The 20,412-nt window shown below is 48.9% G+C and overlaps 1 protein-coding gene across 1 annotated transcript in view; it reads left to right on the plus strand.

The window, feature by feature from the left end:
- The first annotated feature begins 11,459 nt into the window (after positions 1-11,459).
- Positions 11,460-20,412, plus strand: part of Myrip (myosin VIIA and Rab interacting protein) — a 140,198-nt gene continuing 131,245 nt past the window's right edge. Inside the window, exon 1 of the mRNA XM_051202478.1 lies at positions 11,460-11,591. Coding sequence (XP_051058435.1) covers positions 11,482-11,591 — 110 coding nt within the window. The 5' untranslated portion in view covers positions 11,460-11,481. The remainder of the gene's footprint in view (positions 11,592-20,412) is intronic.

Raw genomic sequence — 20,412 nt, forward strand, 5'->3', positions numbered from 1 at the left:
GGCTTGGCTACTTTGCTTCTCTGGTCTTCAGGCAAGCTTTACTGGATCATAGCAATATATTACCACAGACTGACATAACTCAGGGTCATGTAAAAATTCCTCATTTGAAGAGTTGTTGAAAGTGAGTAAAGCTTAAGAAACCCTACTGGAAAGATGGCGGCCCAGTGGCTTCATAAGCAGGAGGCTCCAGCTCTGAACCCCGGGGAACCCACATAAAATCCTGGTGCAGCAGCATGTCTCTAACCCCAAGGCTCCCTCTGCTCTACAGTGAGACGGGAGTTACAGACAGAGGACTCTCTGGGAGCTCTTGGGCCAGCTAGCCTTGTGTGCAGCAGCAGGGAACATCAGAGACATGCTTTCAAACAGGGTGACAGGCAAGGACCAAACCCCAAGGTTGTTCTGACCTCTACACACTGGCACATGGTTCCCTCTCTTGCCCTCTTAGACACACACACACACACACACACACACACACACACACACACCATCACCCCACCTCCATTACCCCCCACATACACACACCATAACCCCAAAATACCCATACCCCCCACATAATACACACCATAACCCCCAACATACATATACCACACCATAACCCAAAACGCACACACAAACACACACCATTACCCCACCCGCATACTCCCCCCCACACACACACCATAACCCCCAACACACACACACACCATACCCCCAACATATACACACACACCATACTCCCCCACATACACACACACCATAACCCCCAACACACACACACACACACCATACCCCCAACATATACACACACACCCATACTCCCCCACATACACACACACCATAACCCCAACACACACACACACCCATACCTCCCCCCATACCCCTCCACCATAACCCCAACACACACACACACACACACACACACACACACACGATTTTCTTTTAAAAGAAAAGAGACATGGAGGAATTAACTTGCAAAGGATCCAGAATAATCAAATGATTAAAAAAAAAAAAAACCCAGAGAGCCAAATAAAATTAGTAAGATAATACATGAACATGATGAAAAGTTTAACAACCCAATCAAACACATCTCAGAGCCAGAGGGCACAGCAACAGAACGAAAATTCAGTTGAGCGTGTCAACAGCAGACTTGATCAAAAGCAAACAATTATCTAAATTATCCAGTTAGAGGAGGAAAAAAAATGAAAGAATGAAAGATGCACCCCCAGGAGTTTCCAGTGCTGTGACAGTGTGAGTCTCTTCTAGTTCTGATCTAAAAGTTAAAATACTAGCATATGAAAAATAGCTAGTTCTAGTACTTTTATTGGATATGTAGCAAAGAGCAGTATAATTGCAAGGCGAGAAGTAGGTAGCATATTTTTATGGATATTACCAAAGTTAATTTGTTTTAAGCATAAAGTAGTACATGCTTTTAAAAAATATTTTTATTTTTGTGTCAGTTTCTGTGTGTATGTGCACTTGGGCGTAGTGCCCAAGGAGGCCAGAAGAGGGCGCAGGATCCATTGGAGCTGGAGTTGCAGGTGATTGTAAACTACCTGAGGTGGGGGCTGGGAACCGAACCCAGGAACTCTGGGGGAGCAGTCAGTGCTCTTGGCCGCTGAGCCCCCCTCCAGTCCTGTGTTGTCAAGTTGAGAAAGCTCCCTTTTGTATCTACTCTGTTGAGTGTGTTTAACACAAAAGTGTTTTTACCATAAAACTGTGGTTTTGTCAAACACTTTTCTGTATCTATTAAGAAGCCATGGTCTTTGCCCATTACTGTTAATTTTTCATGTGTGGTGGTTTATGTCCACCGTCAGCTTGACAGGCCCGAGACTCACCTAGGAAAGGAGCCCTGGGCGTGCCTGTGCATGGTTAGCTGAGTTACGCTGGTCTGCGGGCATGCCTGTGTGGGGGTTTCTTGCTTGTGTGATTGAGATAGGAAGACCCATCCTGAAGGTAGCACCAGTCCCTGGGTGGAGTCCTGGGTGGAATAAAAGGGGGAGTGAGATGAGCCCTTGTGTTTGCCTCTCAGCTTTCTGGTTGTGACTCGCTGATAAAAGCTCCGGTAGCTGTCCACACTCCGCCATCATGGACTGTACCTTAGAACTGTGAGTCAAAATAAGCCCTCCCTCCCTCTATTGATCCCCCCACCCACAGTTTTTGTCAGAGGACTTCATCCCCACAGCAGGAAAAGCACCTCAGGGGATGTTAACCCTGCATTCTAGCATAAACTCTTATGTTGCTGGGTGTGCTGTTGGTCGGGAATCTTGAATCAATGTTTGTAAGGTGTTGGGTTTGTGGAGTTACATTGTTACACTGTCTTTGTTTGCGTTTGGCATTTGGTGACACTTTCCACCTTAAAAAAGCTGAGAAGTGACTTCTATGGTCTGTTCATGGAAAACCTACTCTTCCCCCATGTGTGATATAATTCTATCGTGAAGCTGCCCAGTCCTGTGCTTTCCTTCATGGAAACATTTTGTTGTTGTTGTTACAGATTCAGTCTCCTTACTAATTATTTGTCCACTCAGATTTTTAATTTTTTCTTGAGTCAGTTTTGGTAAAGTTCTCCTAGAAATGTTCTATTTTATCTAGGTCATCTAATGTGTTGGCATTTAATGGTTCATAGTACTTCTTTTTAATCCTTTTTTTGTTTGTTTCTTTAAGGACTATTGATGCCTCTTTTTCACCCCTTAATGATTTGAACGTTATGTTTCATGGTTTTGATTATCTTTCCAAGGAACGAACTTTAGGTTTTGTGGACTTTACTTTCTGTATTAGTCACTTTTCTGTCGCTGTGTGTGATAAGACATCAAGGCCAAAACCAACTTACACAAGAAAGTTTCCTTTGGCTTACGGGGGAGACTGCATATGGGGGGAGGGGTGATGGTAGCGGAGGCATCTGAGGGATCACACATCAGCCTCAAAGCCCAAGCTGAGATAGTGGACTGGAAGAGACTAGAGGCTGCGTACTTCCAAAGCGCACCCCAGTGACCCTTGCTCCAGCAAGGCCACACCTCCCCAGCCTTCCCAGACAGTGCCGTGAGCTGGGGACTCAGCATTCACTTGCTGAGCTATGGATGCCATTTCTCATCCGAACCACTGCGACGTCATTGGTTTCTGTCCCAGCTTTGTTATTTCTCTCTGTTTGCTTAGAAGCAAGATTGAGTTTCTTTTTCCAGTTCATCCAGGCGAAGGAATACTTGTGGAAGTCCTCCTTCCCTCCTCCCCTCCCCTCTCCCTCATCCTTCTCTCCCTCCCTCCTCCCTTCTCTCCTGTGTCCTCCCTCCCTCCTCCCCTCCCCTCTCCCTCATCCTTCTCTCCCTCCCTCCTCCCTTCTCTCCTGTGTCCTCCCTCCCTCCTCCCTTCTCCTGTACCCTTCTCTCCCTCCTCCCTTTTCCTCTCCTGTGTCCTCCCTTCCACCCTCTCCTCTCCTGAATCTTCCCTTCCTCCCTGTGCCTTGTGAGGTCCCTCAGTGACCTCACTGAAGATGCTTGCATTCGATGAATTGTTTTCCTTTGTAACTTTCAAAAATCTGTTCTTATCTTTGGCTTTTTGACAGCTGGCTGTGACGTGTTTGCATGGATTTCTGTGATCTTACCTTCCCCGGGGCTCATTGAGTCTGTGGATATGTAGTTTATACTTTCCCTTCAGTTTGAGATTTTTTTCATTAGTGTTCACTCACCTTTTCTTCTCTCTCTCTCTATCACTTCTCATTTCCTGGGATAAAAACCAGGAATGTGTCACAGCGCTTCCTGGTGCTACAGATCTAAGGAGCTGCCTCCCTCTCCCCATCTTGGATCAGATCATCTCAATTGGTTTGTTTCAAGTTACCCAAACCTTCTTTTTCCTGCCAGTTTAGACAGCTCCGAGCCTTTCCAGTGACCTTTCCCCTGCCCCCCCCCATACCCATTTCATCACTGTGGATCACATTTGGTTCTGTGTTACGGCTTCTGTCTGTCTTTGTATGCCACCTGATGTCATTGTTACTGTGTTTTCCTTTAACTCTTTAGATAGGATCCCCCTTAGTCCTCTGACTGTACCTTTTGTCATGCAACTCTAATGTAGGATCCTCTTCGGGAATGGCTTGTATGACTGTTTATCTTCCATCATTATTCATCTCATGATTCCCTGAAAACTGAATATTTTGTATGATACAATATGGCAGGTCTGGGAAATCACATGTCTGCCCCCTTACCTTGGATTTGTTGTTTCTACTTGTGTGATTAGGGAACTTTCCTGGATTAATTCTATAAAATATTTATTTATTTTATTTATTTTTTTGGTCATGTGTGGTCCCTGAAGTGCATCTTGGTTAGCCTAATGGCCAAGCCAATTGAGTTCACAGGAATTTTCCTAAAGCCTTGACTTAGGAAGTGTTAGTCTTTGCTGATGGCCTCTGTGTTTGCACTGGAAAGTCTTTTAGTAGTCTTTCCAGAACCTTCACTGTTGTCTTAACCTCACATCTTCCTGTTTATGCAGCGTCTAAAGGTTCATCCAGAAGTGAGAACCTAGGGCCTTTTGGATGCTGGAGTGAATTGTACATGTGTCTTTGAAGACTTTCAGATTCTTCCAGGGGCAGCTCATTGTCTGGTTTCCCTGGTAAATGATTTAAATAGCCTTCCTTTTGTCTTTAAATCTCAGTGACAACTCTGCTTGCTGCTTTGGTTGATTGTCCTTTGTCCTCTGAAGTCCCACCTTGTTCAGCTCTCGGCCCTTACCAGATTGAGCAGGGCTCGCTTCCGGTGTGACCACTCCTGTCACTTTGGTCTTTGTTGAGCAGTTGATTGTCCCATAGCTTTAGCTCTGCATCCCGCCTTTGGAGGAACAATCTTAGTACCAGAGACTCATCAGACATAGCAGGACCAGGAGCACAGGAGGGGTCGGATCCATTTGTCAGCCTTGGGACCTTTAATAACCTAATTAATGGGTGAGGAGTTACCTTGGATGGGTTCCAACAAGTCACGCTTTCTGAGGCAGTGTCAGTGGTAGCAAGAACCTGACTGAAGTACTATTTGAAAGCCTGGATTTGTGAGTTTGGACTGGTTACTTACTGGCTCTCTCCTGGCTGAGACTTGATTGACTCGGTAGGAGACTGAGAACTGACACTTGCTGTTGTTACTGGTAGAGGCAGGGTCTCACTGTATAGCCACACTGACCTCAGACTACACTGTGTCACACTGTGGTATCCTAGCGCTTGCTCTGGTGTCCGTTTGACACAGCCTAGAGTTGTCTGAGAAGGGAGTCTGAGAAGGGAGTCACGTGATCAGATTGCCCCGTGGGCGTGCCTTTGGGGATTGTCCTGATTGGTGCAGGGGGCCAGCCCACTGTGGGTGGTGCCATTCCATGGGAAGGAGGGCCTGTGCTGTATATGTAAGACAGGTGGCTAAGTAGGAACCTGTAGGCAAGCCAGCAAACAGCGTCCCTCAATGGTTTCTGTTTCCAGAGCCTGCTTGAGTTCCTGCCCTAGACTCCCTCAGTGATGGGCTGTGACCTGGAGGCTGAGTTCTTTCTGGTCATGGTTTTTGTCTCAGCAACAAAATGAAAGTAGGATGGATGGGTAACATTGAATTTGCTTGTATCTCTTGTGCACTCCTTTGTCAGCAAAGCAACATTTATTCTAAGTCTCCTGATCTCCTTCACAGGTGTTACTTCAAACCAGTTACTTGGTACCTCTGTCTCAGGGGTCACCTGCAAAGTGGTTGTAATAGTTGCTTGTGGAACAGCACAGAAAAGATTTGAGTAGCTTTATTTATTTATTTATTTATTTATTTTGTATGTGGGTAAACTAGTATCTGTGGGGAGGTGCATGCACACATGTGTGTTTATGTATGGAGACCAGAGGTCAACCTTGGCTGTAATTCCTTCTGTAACAAGATGACTTATAAAACTATGTTTAAAATGTACTGTGAGTGCCCATCTGAGGATATACCAGGAAAGAAGATCTGAGAAAGATGGATCCATCAGTCTGTGTGTGTGTGTGTGTGTGTGTGTGTGTCCATGTCCATCTGTCTGCTTGTCTATATTATGACCAGCCTGCATGCCTACCTGTCTAACTACTCATTATCTACTTGTCTATCTTCTATCTGTAGTCTCTGTCTACTGTCGATACTATGTTTGTTATCTATCCATCCATCTCTAACCAATTTATTTGTATGCCAATCATCTGTCGTGTGTCTACTGTCCATTACTTTCCACCATCTATCGATTATCTATGAACCAGTCTGCCATCCACCTACATGTCTATCAGTAATGCAATCTGCCCGTCCTCTAGCTGCTTTGTGCATGAGGGTTCTGAGTTAGATAATTCAGTCAGCTGGTGATATTGGGTAACTGGCCAACATGACCTGATACAGGCCACACTGCTATAACTGGAATTCACTTGGAATAATTAATTTTTTCTCTTTGTGTGATTTTTAAGGGCCATTTGTTAGAAGTTTAAACAGGTGGAAGAGATCAAAAGAAACAAAACCGAAACGTGCAATTATTAGAGTGTGGCAGCCTCTCCAGCCGGAGTGTGGCAGGCCACCAGCCTCTCACACCCTCACTAAATAGCCACATCAGAGTCCCTGGCAGAGGCTCCCCCATCTGCCTTGGATGAGGCACAGCCCTAGCCCACCACTGATGATGATGGTGGTGATGGTGGTGATGATGGTGATGGTGTTGATGATGGTAATGATGGTGATGGTGTTGATGGTGGTGATGGTGTTGATGATGGTGATGGTGGTGATGATGGTGATGGTGTTGATGATGGTGATGATGGTGATGGTGTTGATGGTGGTGATGGTGTTGATGATGGTGATGGTGGTGATGATGGTGATGGTGTTGATGATGGTGATGATGGTGATGGTGTTGATGATGGTGATGGTGTTGATGATGGTGATGGTGTTGATGATGGTGATGGTGGTGATGATGGTGATGGTGGTGATGATGGTGATGGTGGTGATGATGGTGATGGTGGTGATGGTGGTGATGGTGGTGATGCTGATGCTGCTGATATATGATATTTTTGTGTCTGTAGGCACTCTCAGAGGCTATAGGCAGGGGATCCACATCTACAGGCAGCTGTGTGTTCCTGATGTGGGTGCCAGGAAGCAAACCTTGCCCTGTGCAAGAGCAGTATGGTTTTAACCACTAGCCTCTCTCCAATCCTGTCAAAGCGCTGCTGAAGATCACATGACTTCTGGCAATTACATCCAGAGGCCTCATACATCGCCTCAGGGGCCCCGTGGAAGGGACCAGGGCACTTCAGCAGTGGTTTGACTTTGTGTGGTTTCCCATTTAACCCTGAGAAGGTGGGTGCTGATCAGGAAACTGCCCTGCAGTCACATGTTCAGGGTCAAACGACTCAACTCACCGCTTCAGCCACAGACTGTTAGAGCCGATTATCTCATAAGCCTTGTGTAGCCCCACGAGGATGGCAAAGCGTGACAGATTTATTACAAAAGAGCTCCTCCGTCACAGGCTGCTCGTGGGAACAATAACTCAGCAAACACTTTTGGGAGGTGGCACTGTAATTAAATGCTGAGGTGGAATTAATTTCCTCATCACTAAATTTTAGGATGTATTCCCCCCGTTGCATCTAGGTTGGGTGTCAGACAGAGGGAGCAGGATGGTAGCCCCAGTGGGGGCAGGAACGCGGCACTTGTTGTGCGTCTGGACATGAGCCTCTTCTCCCAGAGTGTGCTGTCTCCTGTTCTGAGACACGGTGCAGCCCGAGTGCCCCTGACTCAGGAGCAGAGGCAGCTTGCCTCGGCTCGGTGGCACTGCCTGACTCATTGCATATGGCATCTAATTGTGTTCATTGTTGAACGGGAAGAGCTGGCTCCATTTCTCAGAAAGTGCCCTCCATTCCGTCCCCGCCATTTGGAGCCACAGAAGCCACTTAGCCCTCTTGAGTCTCCATCATTCCTTTTAGATTTGATCTGATCCACGTTGCCATATCCAGCCAGCCTGGCATCTTAGGATCTCATTTACCATCATCAGTGATGTCACGGGAATATCACCTGCAGGGAAGGCCCACCCCAGGACCCTAACAGGGTGGTGTGTGTGTGTGTGTGTGTGTACATGCGTGTGTGGTTTATGTATGTGTGTATGGTATATTGCGTTGGGGGTATATGTGGTACATATGTATGGTGTATGTTTGCATATGTGTGTATGGTGTGTGTGTGCATATGGTGTATGTGTGCATGTGGTATATATGGATAGTGTAGGTGTATAGTTTCTTGTGTGTGTGGTGTGTGTACGTGTGTGTATGTGGTATTTGTATACATGTGTGGTGGGTGTTGTGTCTGTGTGTGTGGTGTCTGCACTTCATGTGCAAGCATGTGTGTCTGTGCACACGTGTGTGGAAGACAGAGGAGGACATCAAGTGTCCTGCTGTCATTTTCTACACTGTTACTTCAGTACACCCAGAGCAAGACTGGAAGTCAGCTAACCCCAGGAATCCTCCTGTCTCTGTGCTCCTAGTGCTGAGGTTACAGTTACATGTGTGGCCATGCCCAGCTTTTTCTTTTTCCTGAGATCTATTTATACTCTGTAAGGGTTTTGCCTACATGTATGTCTATGCACTGTGTGTGTGCCAGGTTCCCACAGAGGCCAGAAGGGGGCATCTGCCGATCTGATAGAGCTGGAGTTATGTATGATTGTGAGCTGCCACGTGGGTGCTGGGAACTGAACCTGGGCTCTCTGTGAGAGCAGCCCTTGCCCTGTTAACCACCGAGCCAGCTCTCCAGCACTGGCCTGGCTTTGTATGTGACTTCTGTGGATTTGAACTCAGGTCTTCAACCTTGGCCAGCCAGTGTTCTTACCCACTAAGCATCTCCAGCTCTTCAATGGGGTATTTAAAGGGGACAACCACCCACACTTCTGCTACAGCCTTCTGCCCACTCTTCCTGCTTGTGGGTGGGCTGAAGGTGGTGTCTGACCGTGTTCCTCCCGGGGCTGGACTTTTGCCCTGCCTTGGCCCTGCTGACCCGCGGTCTACACTCACCCTCCCAACTCAGCGTCACCTGGTGAAAGCTGGTGGATGATTTGTTGTCATCAGGTTGCATTACTGGAGAGAAAGTTTTTAAATGCTTAACATTCCTGCCATGATTTGTGGTGAAATCTAGAGCTTAGTGTGTATAATGCCGTCACAAGGTTTTAAATCACCTAACAAGAGGCTCGAGGCTGAAAGTCACTCTGTTTTCTCCATTTGCTGCTACTGTTTGGAAATGAAAAGAACGCATAACTTATAAAAAATAGCAACCAGGTAATGCGGTGGTGAAGTGTGACTGCAATCCCAGCAATAAGGAGCCTGAGGCAGGAGGATTGCTGTGAGTTCAAGACCAGTCTGGGTCTTGAGTTGAAGGTACACCAGAACTACATAGCAAGACCTTTCTTAAAAATAAACAAACAAACACCACAACCAGGAGGCAGGAGGGGCTGCTTGGTGGCTAAGAGCACTGGCTGCTCTTCCAGAGGACCTGAGTTCAATTCCCAGCACCCAAGTTGGCAGCTCATAGACATCTGTAATTCCAGTTCCAGAAGACCCAACACTCTTCAACAGCTACCACTCTGAAGGCACCTGCACCAACATGGGATACACACACATACACACACATGTGCACACATATATATATACACATACACACGTACACACACCCATACACACATGTACACCCATACACACATGCACACATACATACACACACAGATGCACACACATACATACATATACACACATACACACATGCACACACACATACACATTCACATACATACACACAGATACACACACATACATACATATGCACACATACATACACACATGCAGTACACACATATACACATATACATGTACACACATACACACAGATGCACATGCATACACACATGCACACACATACATGCACACACATACATATATACACACACAGGCACACATGCATATGCACATACACATGCACATACATACACACAAACACACACACACACACACACACACACTGGAATCTGCTGCTCCTAGTGTTCCTAGTCAGTATGCATTGGAAGAGGGGCAGGGGCTCAGGACCTTCCATTGTCCTCTCTTAGATAAGATGTGAGTGTGCAGGGCCAGTGTGACCTGAGGCAGAGAGACAGCCAGGTCACAGGTGTCACTCCTGGGGGAGTGACCGAGGGGTGAGTGCACGCCTCGTTTTCTCAACTCTAAGTGGGGTGGTCCCTGCCCATAGGACGTAGTGGGCATTAGACTTGTTTAATATACGTGTATGAAAATCTAAAGCTTGTGACACACCGCAGGTGTTGTCATTCAATGGGAACTTTATTAAAAACATTTATTTATTATAATCCCAGCTTTGTTATGTTTTTACAATCCCAGTGTGTTTTCTTGAATAGTTTCTGACAGCTTGTTATTATGATATGTGTAGATTATGATACGTGTAGATTATTTTTTGTTTGGTTTCAGACAGCTCATTATGATACATGTAGATTATCTTTTGTGTAGTCTGAAGTTTATGTTACTCCGTTCATTCAATTTTGAGGTCGGGTCTCATGCAACTTAGGCTGGCCTTGAACTCTTACAGCTGAGGCCAAAAGCACTTGGAGCTTGGTGCATGCCAGGCAAGTGCCCTCCCAACAGAGCAGTCCCCAGCCCTCGTATTACCGTATAGACTCACAGAGCATAACATTTCAGCGCTTCCCTCCAGCTTTATACATATGCCAGGACTTCTGGAGTTTACTGCATAGGCCTGCGGAAAACTCTCAGGGGCATAGTGTCCATAGAATATTACTTTATCTAAGGAAAATGTTGTAATTCATTTTGTGATTAAATAGAATGCCCATAAATAACCTATCAAACTACAGAAATTAAGAATTCTTGATTATTGCTTTTCAGTGCTTTGTGGAAATCTGTTTTATTTTGATGAAAAGGATAGATTTTCTGTTGTTGCTGGTTTGGCTTCCTCCCTCCCTCCCTCCTTTTCTCCCTCTCTCCCTCCCTCTCTCCCTCCCTCCCTCCCTCTCTCCCTCCTTCCCTCCCTCTGCCTTCCCTTCCTTCCTATGGTATCCCAGGCCTAGAGCTCACTAAGTAGCCCAGGATGACCTTAAACTCTTGATAATCCTGCCCATTTCCCGTCCCTGGGGTCACAGGTGTGCTACATTGTGCCTGATACACAGATACATCCTGCCTATTCCCAGTGGCCGGGGTCACAGGTGTGCCGGGGTCACAGGTGTGCCGGGGTCACAGGTGTGCAATCCCGTGCCCAGCACACAGATCTCTTTGTCTTCACTGAAGAGTCGAAAGCATGAACCCCGTAGGTGCTTAGTCGCCCTGTTCGCTGCAGTCTGGCCAGCGAGTGTGAGATTGGAGGGGCACACTGCCTTTGTACGCACCTCCACAGAAACTGTCCAGTGCTGGGTCAGCGGAGGGCGGATTTTTATCCACATGGAGCTTGACCTCATCCTCAGTCTGTGATCTGTCCTCTCACTCTCCAGATCTAGTTCCGCCATCCGTGCTTAACTCTGATCATGGGGAGGAAGCTGGATCTGTCCGGTCTGACAGACGACGAGACGGAGCATGTTCTCCAAGTGGTACAGAGAGACTTCAATCTTCGCAAAAAGGAGGAGGAACGGCTAAGGTGAGGTGGCTCTTTCACCCGGACCGCAGGGGACAGCAGGGCTCACTGCCAGAATTGCGCACTTAGGCTGATGGAACGAACACCCTGACCTTTGTTGAAGGGCTTCCCACGACCAGTGACACATGTCAGGAAGTACCTGGCCCACAGGTGTGACACTGCATCGCCTTAGCAAGAGTCTGGCTACTGAGCCAAAGGGGCTTAAAATATCACCATGACACCTCAGGCATCTAGTGCTTGCCTGGTCTCCATATGGCTTGCCTTTAAGATGCCTGGGGCAGGTTTAGGAGCAGGGGGAGATGATGCCATAGGAGATACTGTTTCATTCTGTAGCAGTTCCTTTAGTGAAACCCACGGGGCAAGAGCTTCTGTCCACAGTGGTGGGCTGAATTCACTCTTGTTCCTCCCAACCAGCTGTGCTTTCGTGGGTTTGGGAGGTCAGGCCTCAGGTGTGGCGTTTACCCTGTGACGATGACCTCTTCTCCAGTGCCGACTGGACACAAAGAGGTGGTGGGAGTGGCGGTTAAGTTTTGGGGACGTCGTGTGGAAATGTAAAGAGAGGTGAAGAAGCCCCAGGAAGAGAAAGGAGGAGAAAGCAGCCATCCCAACTGATTTCAACGCAGCTTGAATGGAGGCGGTTTTACCGGGGCTCACAGTTTGAGGGTGCAGTACATCACGGCAGGAGCAGATGCCACACGGCACCCACTGTCTGGAAGCAGAGCCAGCGGCCACTAGGCTTTCCTGCTCCTGTATTTATTTTTATTTGTCCTGGGCATCAGCCACAGTCGGGTGGGTCTCCCCTCCTCTGGAAACACCCTCGAGGACACACAGACATCTAGAGGTGTGTCCACTAGGTGACCTAATCCAGTGGACACTTAACTGCCAGATTGTGTCATGCAGGGAGTGTAAATAAAATGACGAGATTTGCTAAACGCAGAATGCAAGTCTTCTGCCCCACGGTGAGGGCCACCCTGGGCTCTCCTGGTGTGACCTTCATAAAGGCCCCCATGGCTTTATCCCAGTGACGTGCCTTCACGCCAGTTCTTGGCTTTGAATAATGGAGAACTGGCCGGCTTGATCTCAAGCCTTCGTCTTTAGCTTCTTGAGGACTATTCCCCTGTTTTTGGCTTGGTTTTTCTATTCACCGTTGTCCTAGTTTCCGTCGGTTGCTGTGACACGAGATTTGACCAAAAGCAACTTAAGGAAAGAAAGGGGTTGTTTCAGCCTACAGTCCATGATTAGGGGAAGGCAGGGCGAGAGGGCAGACAGACAGCAGTTACGGAGGACGCTGTTTGCTGGCTCATTCCCAGGCTCCTGCTCAGCCTGCTTTCTCATACCACTCAGACCCATCTGCTGGGGGATGATGCTGCCCACCGTGGGCTGGGTCCTCCCACATTAATAAGTTAATCAAGATAATCCCCACAGCCATCCCCATAGACCGATACGATCTGGGCAGTCCCACTATTGAGACTTTCTTCTCCAGGGACTCCAGGCTGTGTGGAGTTGACAGCTGAAGTAGGACAGTCGCTTTTCAAATTTAATACAGAAACCTCTTGTTCTGTGAACTTCGCCATCCTCTCTCAGTTCCCACAGAATGGTGTCCACATGTGGAGCCCAGCACTTCCTCTGCTTTAGGTCCCCATAAGGAACAGTTCACACCCAGGTCACACCCAGGTCGCACCCAGTTCACACCCAGTGCTGGAGGGCCTTCACATGCTGCTCTGCAAATCTCCTTGGGTATCTTTCCTGTTTGCCTGTGGCTTGCTCTTTAATGTTTGGAAGCACTTACGCCATCGTGCCTGGAGATTCTCTCTGTACCCTGCCCCTGTGAACTCTGTTGGACTCCGTAGATGGCCCGTGGCTCTCCTCTTCTCTCTGCTGTTATGAGTTAGCTTATTTTTATTTCTTCGTTGTTACTTTAAAGTAGTTGCTTCCCCTGTCATCTGGTGGCAGACGACACAGTAACTTGCTGCCTGTCCGCCTGCCAGCCTGAGCTGTCGGGTTCCTGGGGACCATGCAGACGTGGGAGGCACTCTGGGTATGTGATGTACAGCATGCTTTGGGGCCATTGGCACGGGAAGCTCTCCTCCACTGCTTATGACCTGTTGGCCCCCAAGGTCAAAAGGGTTCTAGGAACAGAGGGGTGATTATTGCTCACTTGTAGAAACTCTGCAGACTTCCAGGTTCTCTCAGCTAATGGGACCCTTGGGGTGAGGCAGCCCTGTAGTGGGCTCTCCCTTCTTGGCCTTCAGGCTCCAGAGTTCCACATCTATCCAGGAGTTATCAGATTCATGCATTTTCCCTCTGATTAACTACACTGATTTCCTTTGGTGTCGGCGCCTTTAAGATGACGAACACCCAAGCAGACAGCGCCTTGCCTTGAAGGGCAGCTGGGTCCAGGCCCTGCTAAACATATGGAGTGTCTAAACAGGATGCAGTGAGAATAATAAATTAATTAGCGTTGAGGCACCACATCTCTAGCTCTGTCTGTGATGGCTTGCGTTTTCCCAGCAGTGGGGTTCGTCATCTACATCGCAGGAAGCAACTCCTCCCTTCCTCCTCTTAATTGGATAGATCTGGAACAATCTTCAGGTAGTATAAAAATAACCATGTCTGAGTCCATGGTCGGAAATCATAGCTGTGCACCCTATTTCTTCTATAATTTGATTTCGGGGGTGAGGGGAGGGGTCAGTGTAGTGTTGTGTCAGGGTACCCACACACCGCTTTTGACCCAGCGTGGTTCTTGTGGGGAGCTGTCCTAGAGAGGCAGGGCGCCCTGACTAGAGGGAGCAATGTGACAGGACCTTGGTTACTAGGATTCAAGCAGTGTGGCATTTAGAACCTCACAGTGGAGGGGGTTAGGGATGGGGTTGATTCAGCCATGCTTCCCTCTCCACTGGGCTCCTAGAACAATGCCACGCACCCAAAAACTAATGGTGATTGGGGGTGTGGTTGGTGTGTGTGTGTATGTGCACACATGTGTGAGCATGCATATGGAAGCCAAAGGTCAAGTTCGGGTGTTATTCCTCAGGAGCCATCAACATGTTTTCTGACCCCAGAATCACCGGGGTCTCGGGTTCACTGAGTAAGCCGGTCTGACTGACCAGTGAGCTCCAGGCGTCTGCCTGTCTCTGCCTCCCCAACGGCTGCAGGTACATGCCACCATGCCTGGGGATTGAACTCGATACGCACTTTCCTGTCTCCCAGGCCCCATTATGGATGATTTTTATAGAGTGTGATACAAGCCCTCTCCTGAATTCAGACCACCAAGGTCACTAAGCTTCCTGCGTGACTCAGATGCAGGGGGCTGCCTCGACGTGTACACGGTTCCTGCTTTTGAAGATGCCGTGGATGGGCTTGGGGCTCAGACATCAAGCCCCCCTCTCCACCCTGCTTGATTTGGCAGTCTGAGTTGTAAGACTTCCTTCCTTCACTTTCCAACATAAAGTGCCATGAGGCCTTCCCTGCTGGGTGGGATGTTTTCACTTAGACAGAGGAAAAAGTTATCATCATGGGCACACTGGCCGAATCCAACAGCGATCACCCAGTGTTTTTCCAGCCGCTTCTGTGGGTTCACCACGGCCACTGAGGTCTGGCCACTGCGGCCACTGAGGTCTGTGTGCGGAGCACTGAAGAGATGGTATAGCTCCTCCGTCTCTCCACTTGCCTACTGTGATGACCCACCTGCGGTCTGCTGAGGTATGGGCTTAAGGGACAGAAGGAGCCTGATCCCCAGGTCACTGCATGGAGAGAGGCTCTGGTGCCCAGCAGGGGACTTGGTGTGAGTTCACTGGGTTATGACTCTGTCGTGGTTAATCTCAGTTGTCAACTTGATGAGACCTGGAATCATGTGGAAGGTCAGTGGGCGTGCCTGTGGGGACTGTCTGGGCGGGGCTGGCTAAGATGGAAGGCCTGCTTACTGTGGGTAACCCCACTCTTTAGACTGTAATCCTGAACTGCATAAAAGGGAGACGATAACTTGAGTATAAACGTTTACTGCTGTCTGGTTCTCGACGGTGGATAGGACACGAGCTGCTCAAGTTTCTGCATCCTGTGTTCCCCTCCATGAAGGAGTGAGTTCCCTCAAACCATTAGCTGAAGTAAACCCTTTCTTGGGTGGCCTTTGCCAGGGTGCTCTGTCCCAAGAGTGAGAAGAGTGACTAAGGTAGTCCCTGAGGCCTTAGGGCTCGTTTTTCTCTATTGACAGAGCCTCGTGAGAGCTAACAGGCGCCAAACGCTTGACTTTCGGATGAAGGACGATCTCCAGGTCCAGAGGAGGCCCGGAAAGCTAGGGACATGGTCTAGCCTGGCTCTGTTCTTGCTGCTAGGACTCCAACTTCAGTTTTCTAGACTCTTGTATAAAAAAGACATCTATTGGAAGGTCTCCAGACATTAGCCAAAGCCCATGTGTGGTAGGTTGAGTGCAGTTGGCCCCCATAAGCTCATAGGGAGGTGTGGTCTTGTTGGAGGAAGTGTGTCACTGTGGGGGTGGGCATTGAGGTCTCTTATGCTCAAGCTGTGCCCAGTGTTTCAGTTCACTTCCTGTTGCCTTTGAATCAGGATGCAGAACACTGAGCTCCTTCTCCAGCACCACGTCTCCTGTACACCACCATGCTCCCAGCCTCCGTGGTCCCCACCATGATGATAATGGACGCAAGCTCTGGAACTGTAATCTACCACCTCAGTGAAATGTTTTCCTTTATAAGAGTTGCTGTGGTCCTGGTGTCTCTTCACAGCAATAGAAACCCTAACTAAGACACCTTGGTTTCTGTATCTGGCATGCTTTCAGAGTGGTTTTTTTTAATAGCTGTTAATTTCGTAGGACTGTGGTGTTAAAATTGAATCTTAGAGATATGGGAGGGAGAGATGCAGCCTTTAAGATCTCCTTACTTCAGATGCTCCAGCCAGGAAGAAGCCAGCATGTGGTCAGCTTCTGAAAGTTGCTAGTACTCTAACAGACTCAGTCCATGTGGGGAGAAAGGTTAGGCTTGAGGAAATTGTTTCTAATAACTGCTACTGCCCATTGATTGCCAGTGGCTGTTGGACTAACAGTGTGTGCTTGTACCTCAAAGGGCCAATGGGATTGGGGGAGAGAGGGAGGCCGAAAGCCAAAAATGTGGTGATGTTTGTCTCTGCCCATCCATCCATCCATCCACCCATCTGCCCGCCCATCTGTTTCTCCATCCATCCATCTACCCATCCATCCGCTTACCCGTCAGTCCATCCGTGCATCCATCTACCCGTCCATCTATCCGTCCATCCATCCATCCACCCATCCATCCACTCACCCATCCATTCATTCACCCGCCTGCTGGCCCATCGGTCCATCCTTCCATCTGTTCACTCACCCATCTATTCATCCATCCACATATCCACCCACCCATCCGCCCACCTGTCCATCCATCCATCCACCCACTCACCCATCAGCCCATCTCTCCGTCCGCCCATTCATCCATCCACCTACCTGTCCATCTGTCCATCCATCCATCCATCCATCCATCCATCCATCCATCCATCCATCCACACATCCATCTATCCATCCATCCACTTACCTGTTCACCCATCCATCCATCCATCCATCCTTACGTCCGTCCATTCATCCATCCTAAATGGCTTCCTTCCAAGCTCTGGCTCCAGGAGCTTCGCAGCTTCTCACCAGCAGCTGTGTGGTGTCGGCCGCCCCCGCCTGTGTTGAAGAAGGAAGGTGTAATTTGAATGAGAAATTTCCCCTAGGTGCGTGTTTGTTTCCCAGCTGGTGCCGTTGCTTGGGATAGTTATTGGAATAGATAGTTGAAATCTTTAGGTAGTAGAGCCTCTCTGGAGGAAACAACTCATTGGGGTTGGGCTTTGGTGTTTTATAGCCCAGTCCTGCTTCCTGTCTGTGGATGCAATATGACCACATCCTGACTCTGTTGCCAAGCCTCCCCTTGAACTGTAAGCCAAAATAAACACTTCCAACCCCATGTTGTTTGTCAGATCACAGGCAGAAAAGTAACTAATATAGAAGAGTGGGGGGGGGAGGGAGGGAGGGAGAGAGAGAGAGGGAGAGAGAGAGAGAGAGAGAGAGAGAGAGAGAGAGAGAGAGAGAGAGAATACGTGAGGAGGGATCAGACAACTTGTGTGAATTGGTTCTCTCATTCCACCATGTAGGTCCCAGGGATTGAACTCTGGTCTTTAGGCTTGGCAGCAAGCACCTTTACCTGCTGAGCCATCTTGCAGGCCCTTCAATCACCATTTTCTATAGTGGAAAGAACACACAGCATTATAATAAAAGGAATTAGTGTCTTTTCTATCAAAGATTCATTTTCATTTTAAACAAGTGAAGATTTTATGAGAAACGAATATTTAAAAAGTGTCTACTGCTAAAGGCAAAACCCCTCCTGTCCGCACTGCCCAGTGTGTGGGGTGCTACAGTTGTGACGAATTAACCAGCACCTATGTTATATATGGAGCTAGGACCGAGGTCATCTTGTCCGTACCCAGTTAAAGCACGGAGACCCTGTGGTTCTAGTGCACCTGTCTGCCCACAGTTCCTCCCTGGTTGTCCTTGCTCTCGAGACTCCGTGACGGCCGTGACATTAACCTCTTTGGTTAGTGAGTCTGCAGCCGCTGGGGGGGGGGGTGCTGCAAAGGTTAGCCAGCCAGTCACCTTCTGCAAAAGATCTGTCTGTGGGCTGGGGAGCAAAGGTCAATAAAGCATGGGGACCTGAGCTCAGACCCTGGAATCCGCATTTCAAAAAATGCTGGACAAGAGGCCAGTACCTCCCGGCAATGGGCAGATGGAGGTAGGTAGATCTCCGGGGCTTACTGGCCAGCGTACCCATTTAGTGAGTTCTAGGTCAGTGAGAGAGCCTGTATCAGTAATCAAGGTGGACAGCTCTTGAGAAACATCTGCAGTTGACCCTGTGGCTTTCACACACACATGCACACATATGCACATGCCCACACATGTGTGCACACACATCCAAGCACACACAGCACATGCCTGCATGCATGCACGCACGTATGTACGTACACACACACATACACACACGGGCCTATGCATGCACAAACGCATGCATGTATGCACATATACAAGTTCACATACATACATAAGCATACACATATGTCCACATATACGAGCACTCACGTATGTGTGCGCGCGCACACACACACAGAATGACATCTCAGGGCAGAGCCAGTGCATTCTGTGGTGGAGTGAGAGGCCTGACCCTGTTGGGTTTGGGAGTGCCCATGTGATGGGAGGAAGCCCGGCCAGGGCCAGTGGAGAACCCTGGGAGGAACTCAGGACCTGTAGGAGGCAGGAGACCTCAGGAGGTGGAGTGGAAAGAGACACAGTTCTCACAGCCAGAAGCCTCGTGAGGTTTTGGTTTAGATCTCCTCTTTATTGCTGGCATTCTGTTAACAATGGAAAGACCAAATATATTACGGCAAAGCTGTTGGGTGTTTGTTTATTCGCTTCAGAATCTTGGTTTTGAATGTCAGGAGCCTCCTGGGGGAAATGGGAAGCGAGCCACAGGGGAAGAGGAAGGAGGGATTCATAATGGAGTAAAGGCCTTTGCCCTTGAGGAAGATTCCAGAGGCTGAGCAGAGTCCCGCAGGCATGCTTGTGTTCTGTATAAGGTGAGAGAGGCAAGACAGACTTCCTGAAGGGAAATCCAACAGATTTAGACACAGGTCAGGCAGCAGGGAGCGTCTTGGGTCAGGAGACAAAGACAGAAAGGTCCCCAACACCAAATCAGAACTGGCAGCCAGGGCGTAGGGAAACTCCTTTCTGGTGATTCTGCTTTCTCTGTTCTAATGGTGACCTGACCGACACAGTGTGATGCCCTGAACCTCCCCCACACCCCAGCCCCAGGGAAGCTTTATTCTTGTTTACAAAATGGAGAAACGGACACTAGAAGATCTTCTCGGGTTCTCACAGTGAGAGGCGGGTTCAAACCTCCCTAGAGTCCCATGGAGAGAGGGTGGTATCCGCTGCCGTTGGGTCCCATGGAGAGAAGGTGGTAGCCGCTGCCGGTGGTGTTGGTGACCCATGGAGAGAAGGTGGTATCCGCTGCCCTTGGGTCCCATGGAGAGAAGGTGGTAGCCACTGCCCTTGGTGTCCCATGGAGAGAGGGTGGTAGCCGCTGCCGGTGGTGTTGGTGACCCATGGAGAGAAGGTGGTATCCGCTGCCCTTGGGTCCCATGGAGAGAAGGTGGTAGCCACTGCCCTTGGTGTCCCATGGAGAGAGGGTGGTAGCCGCAGCCATTGGTGTCCCATGGAGAGAGGGTGGTATCTGCTGCCGTTGGGTCCCATGGAGAGAGGGCGGTAGCCGCTGCCGTTGGTGTGGAAGGCAAGGGCACCCAGGACCCTGGAGCAGTGAGTGAGACTGGGTGGGGCCATGCTACAAACACCGGCGCTGTGCTGGCTAACACCCAGTGTGTGCTCAGGGACGGGGGAGTTGGTGTCCCGTATGGTGGATGAAGCCATGGCCATTGGCCTCGCAAGCCCCCTGCTTATCTAGTGCTTCATGTCCAGCAAGGATCAAACACAAAAACGGAATGCAGAATGTCCCAATGGCTTCTATAGTGATTGTACCTCACAATGCTCCTGAAATTACATTTTAAATAAATCACCTTAGCACGACAATGCCGCCCTTCATAGCGTGAGTGTGGGAGGTTGGATATAAATTTGCCCTCCATAATCTCAGGGAGTGGCGTTGTCGGGGGTGTGGCTTTGTTGGAGTGGGTGTGGCTTTGTTGGAGGAAGTGTGTCACTGTGTGTGGGCAGGCTTTGAGGTTTCCTATGCTCAGGTTGCTGCCCAGTCTTATGATAATGGAC

The sequence above is a fragment of the Phodopus roborovskii genome, unplaced genomic scaffold (assembly GCF_943737965.1).
Source record: "Phodopus roborovskii unplaced genomic scaffold, PHOROB, whole genome shotgun sequence".
Classification (NCBI taxonomy): Eukaryota; Metazoa; Chordata; class Mammalia; order Rodentia; family Cricetidae; genus Phodopus; species Phodopus roborovskii.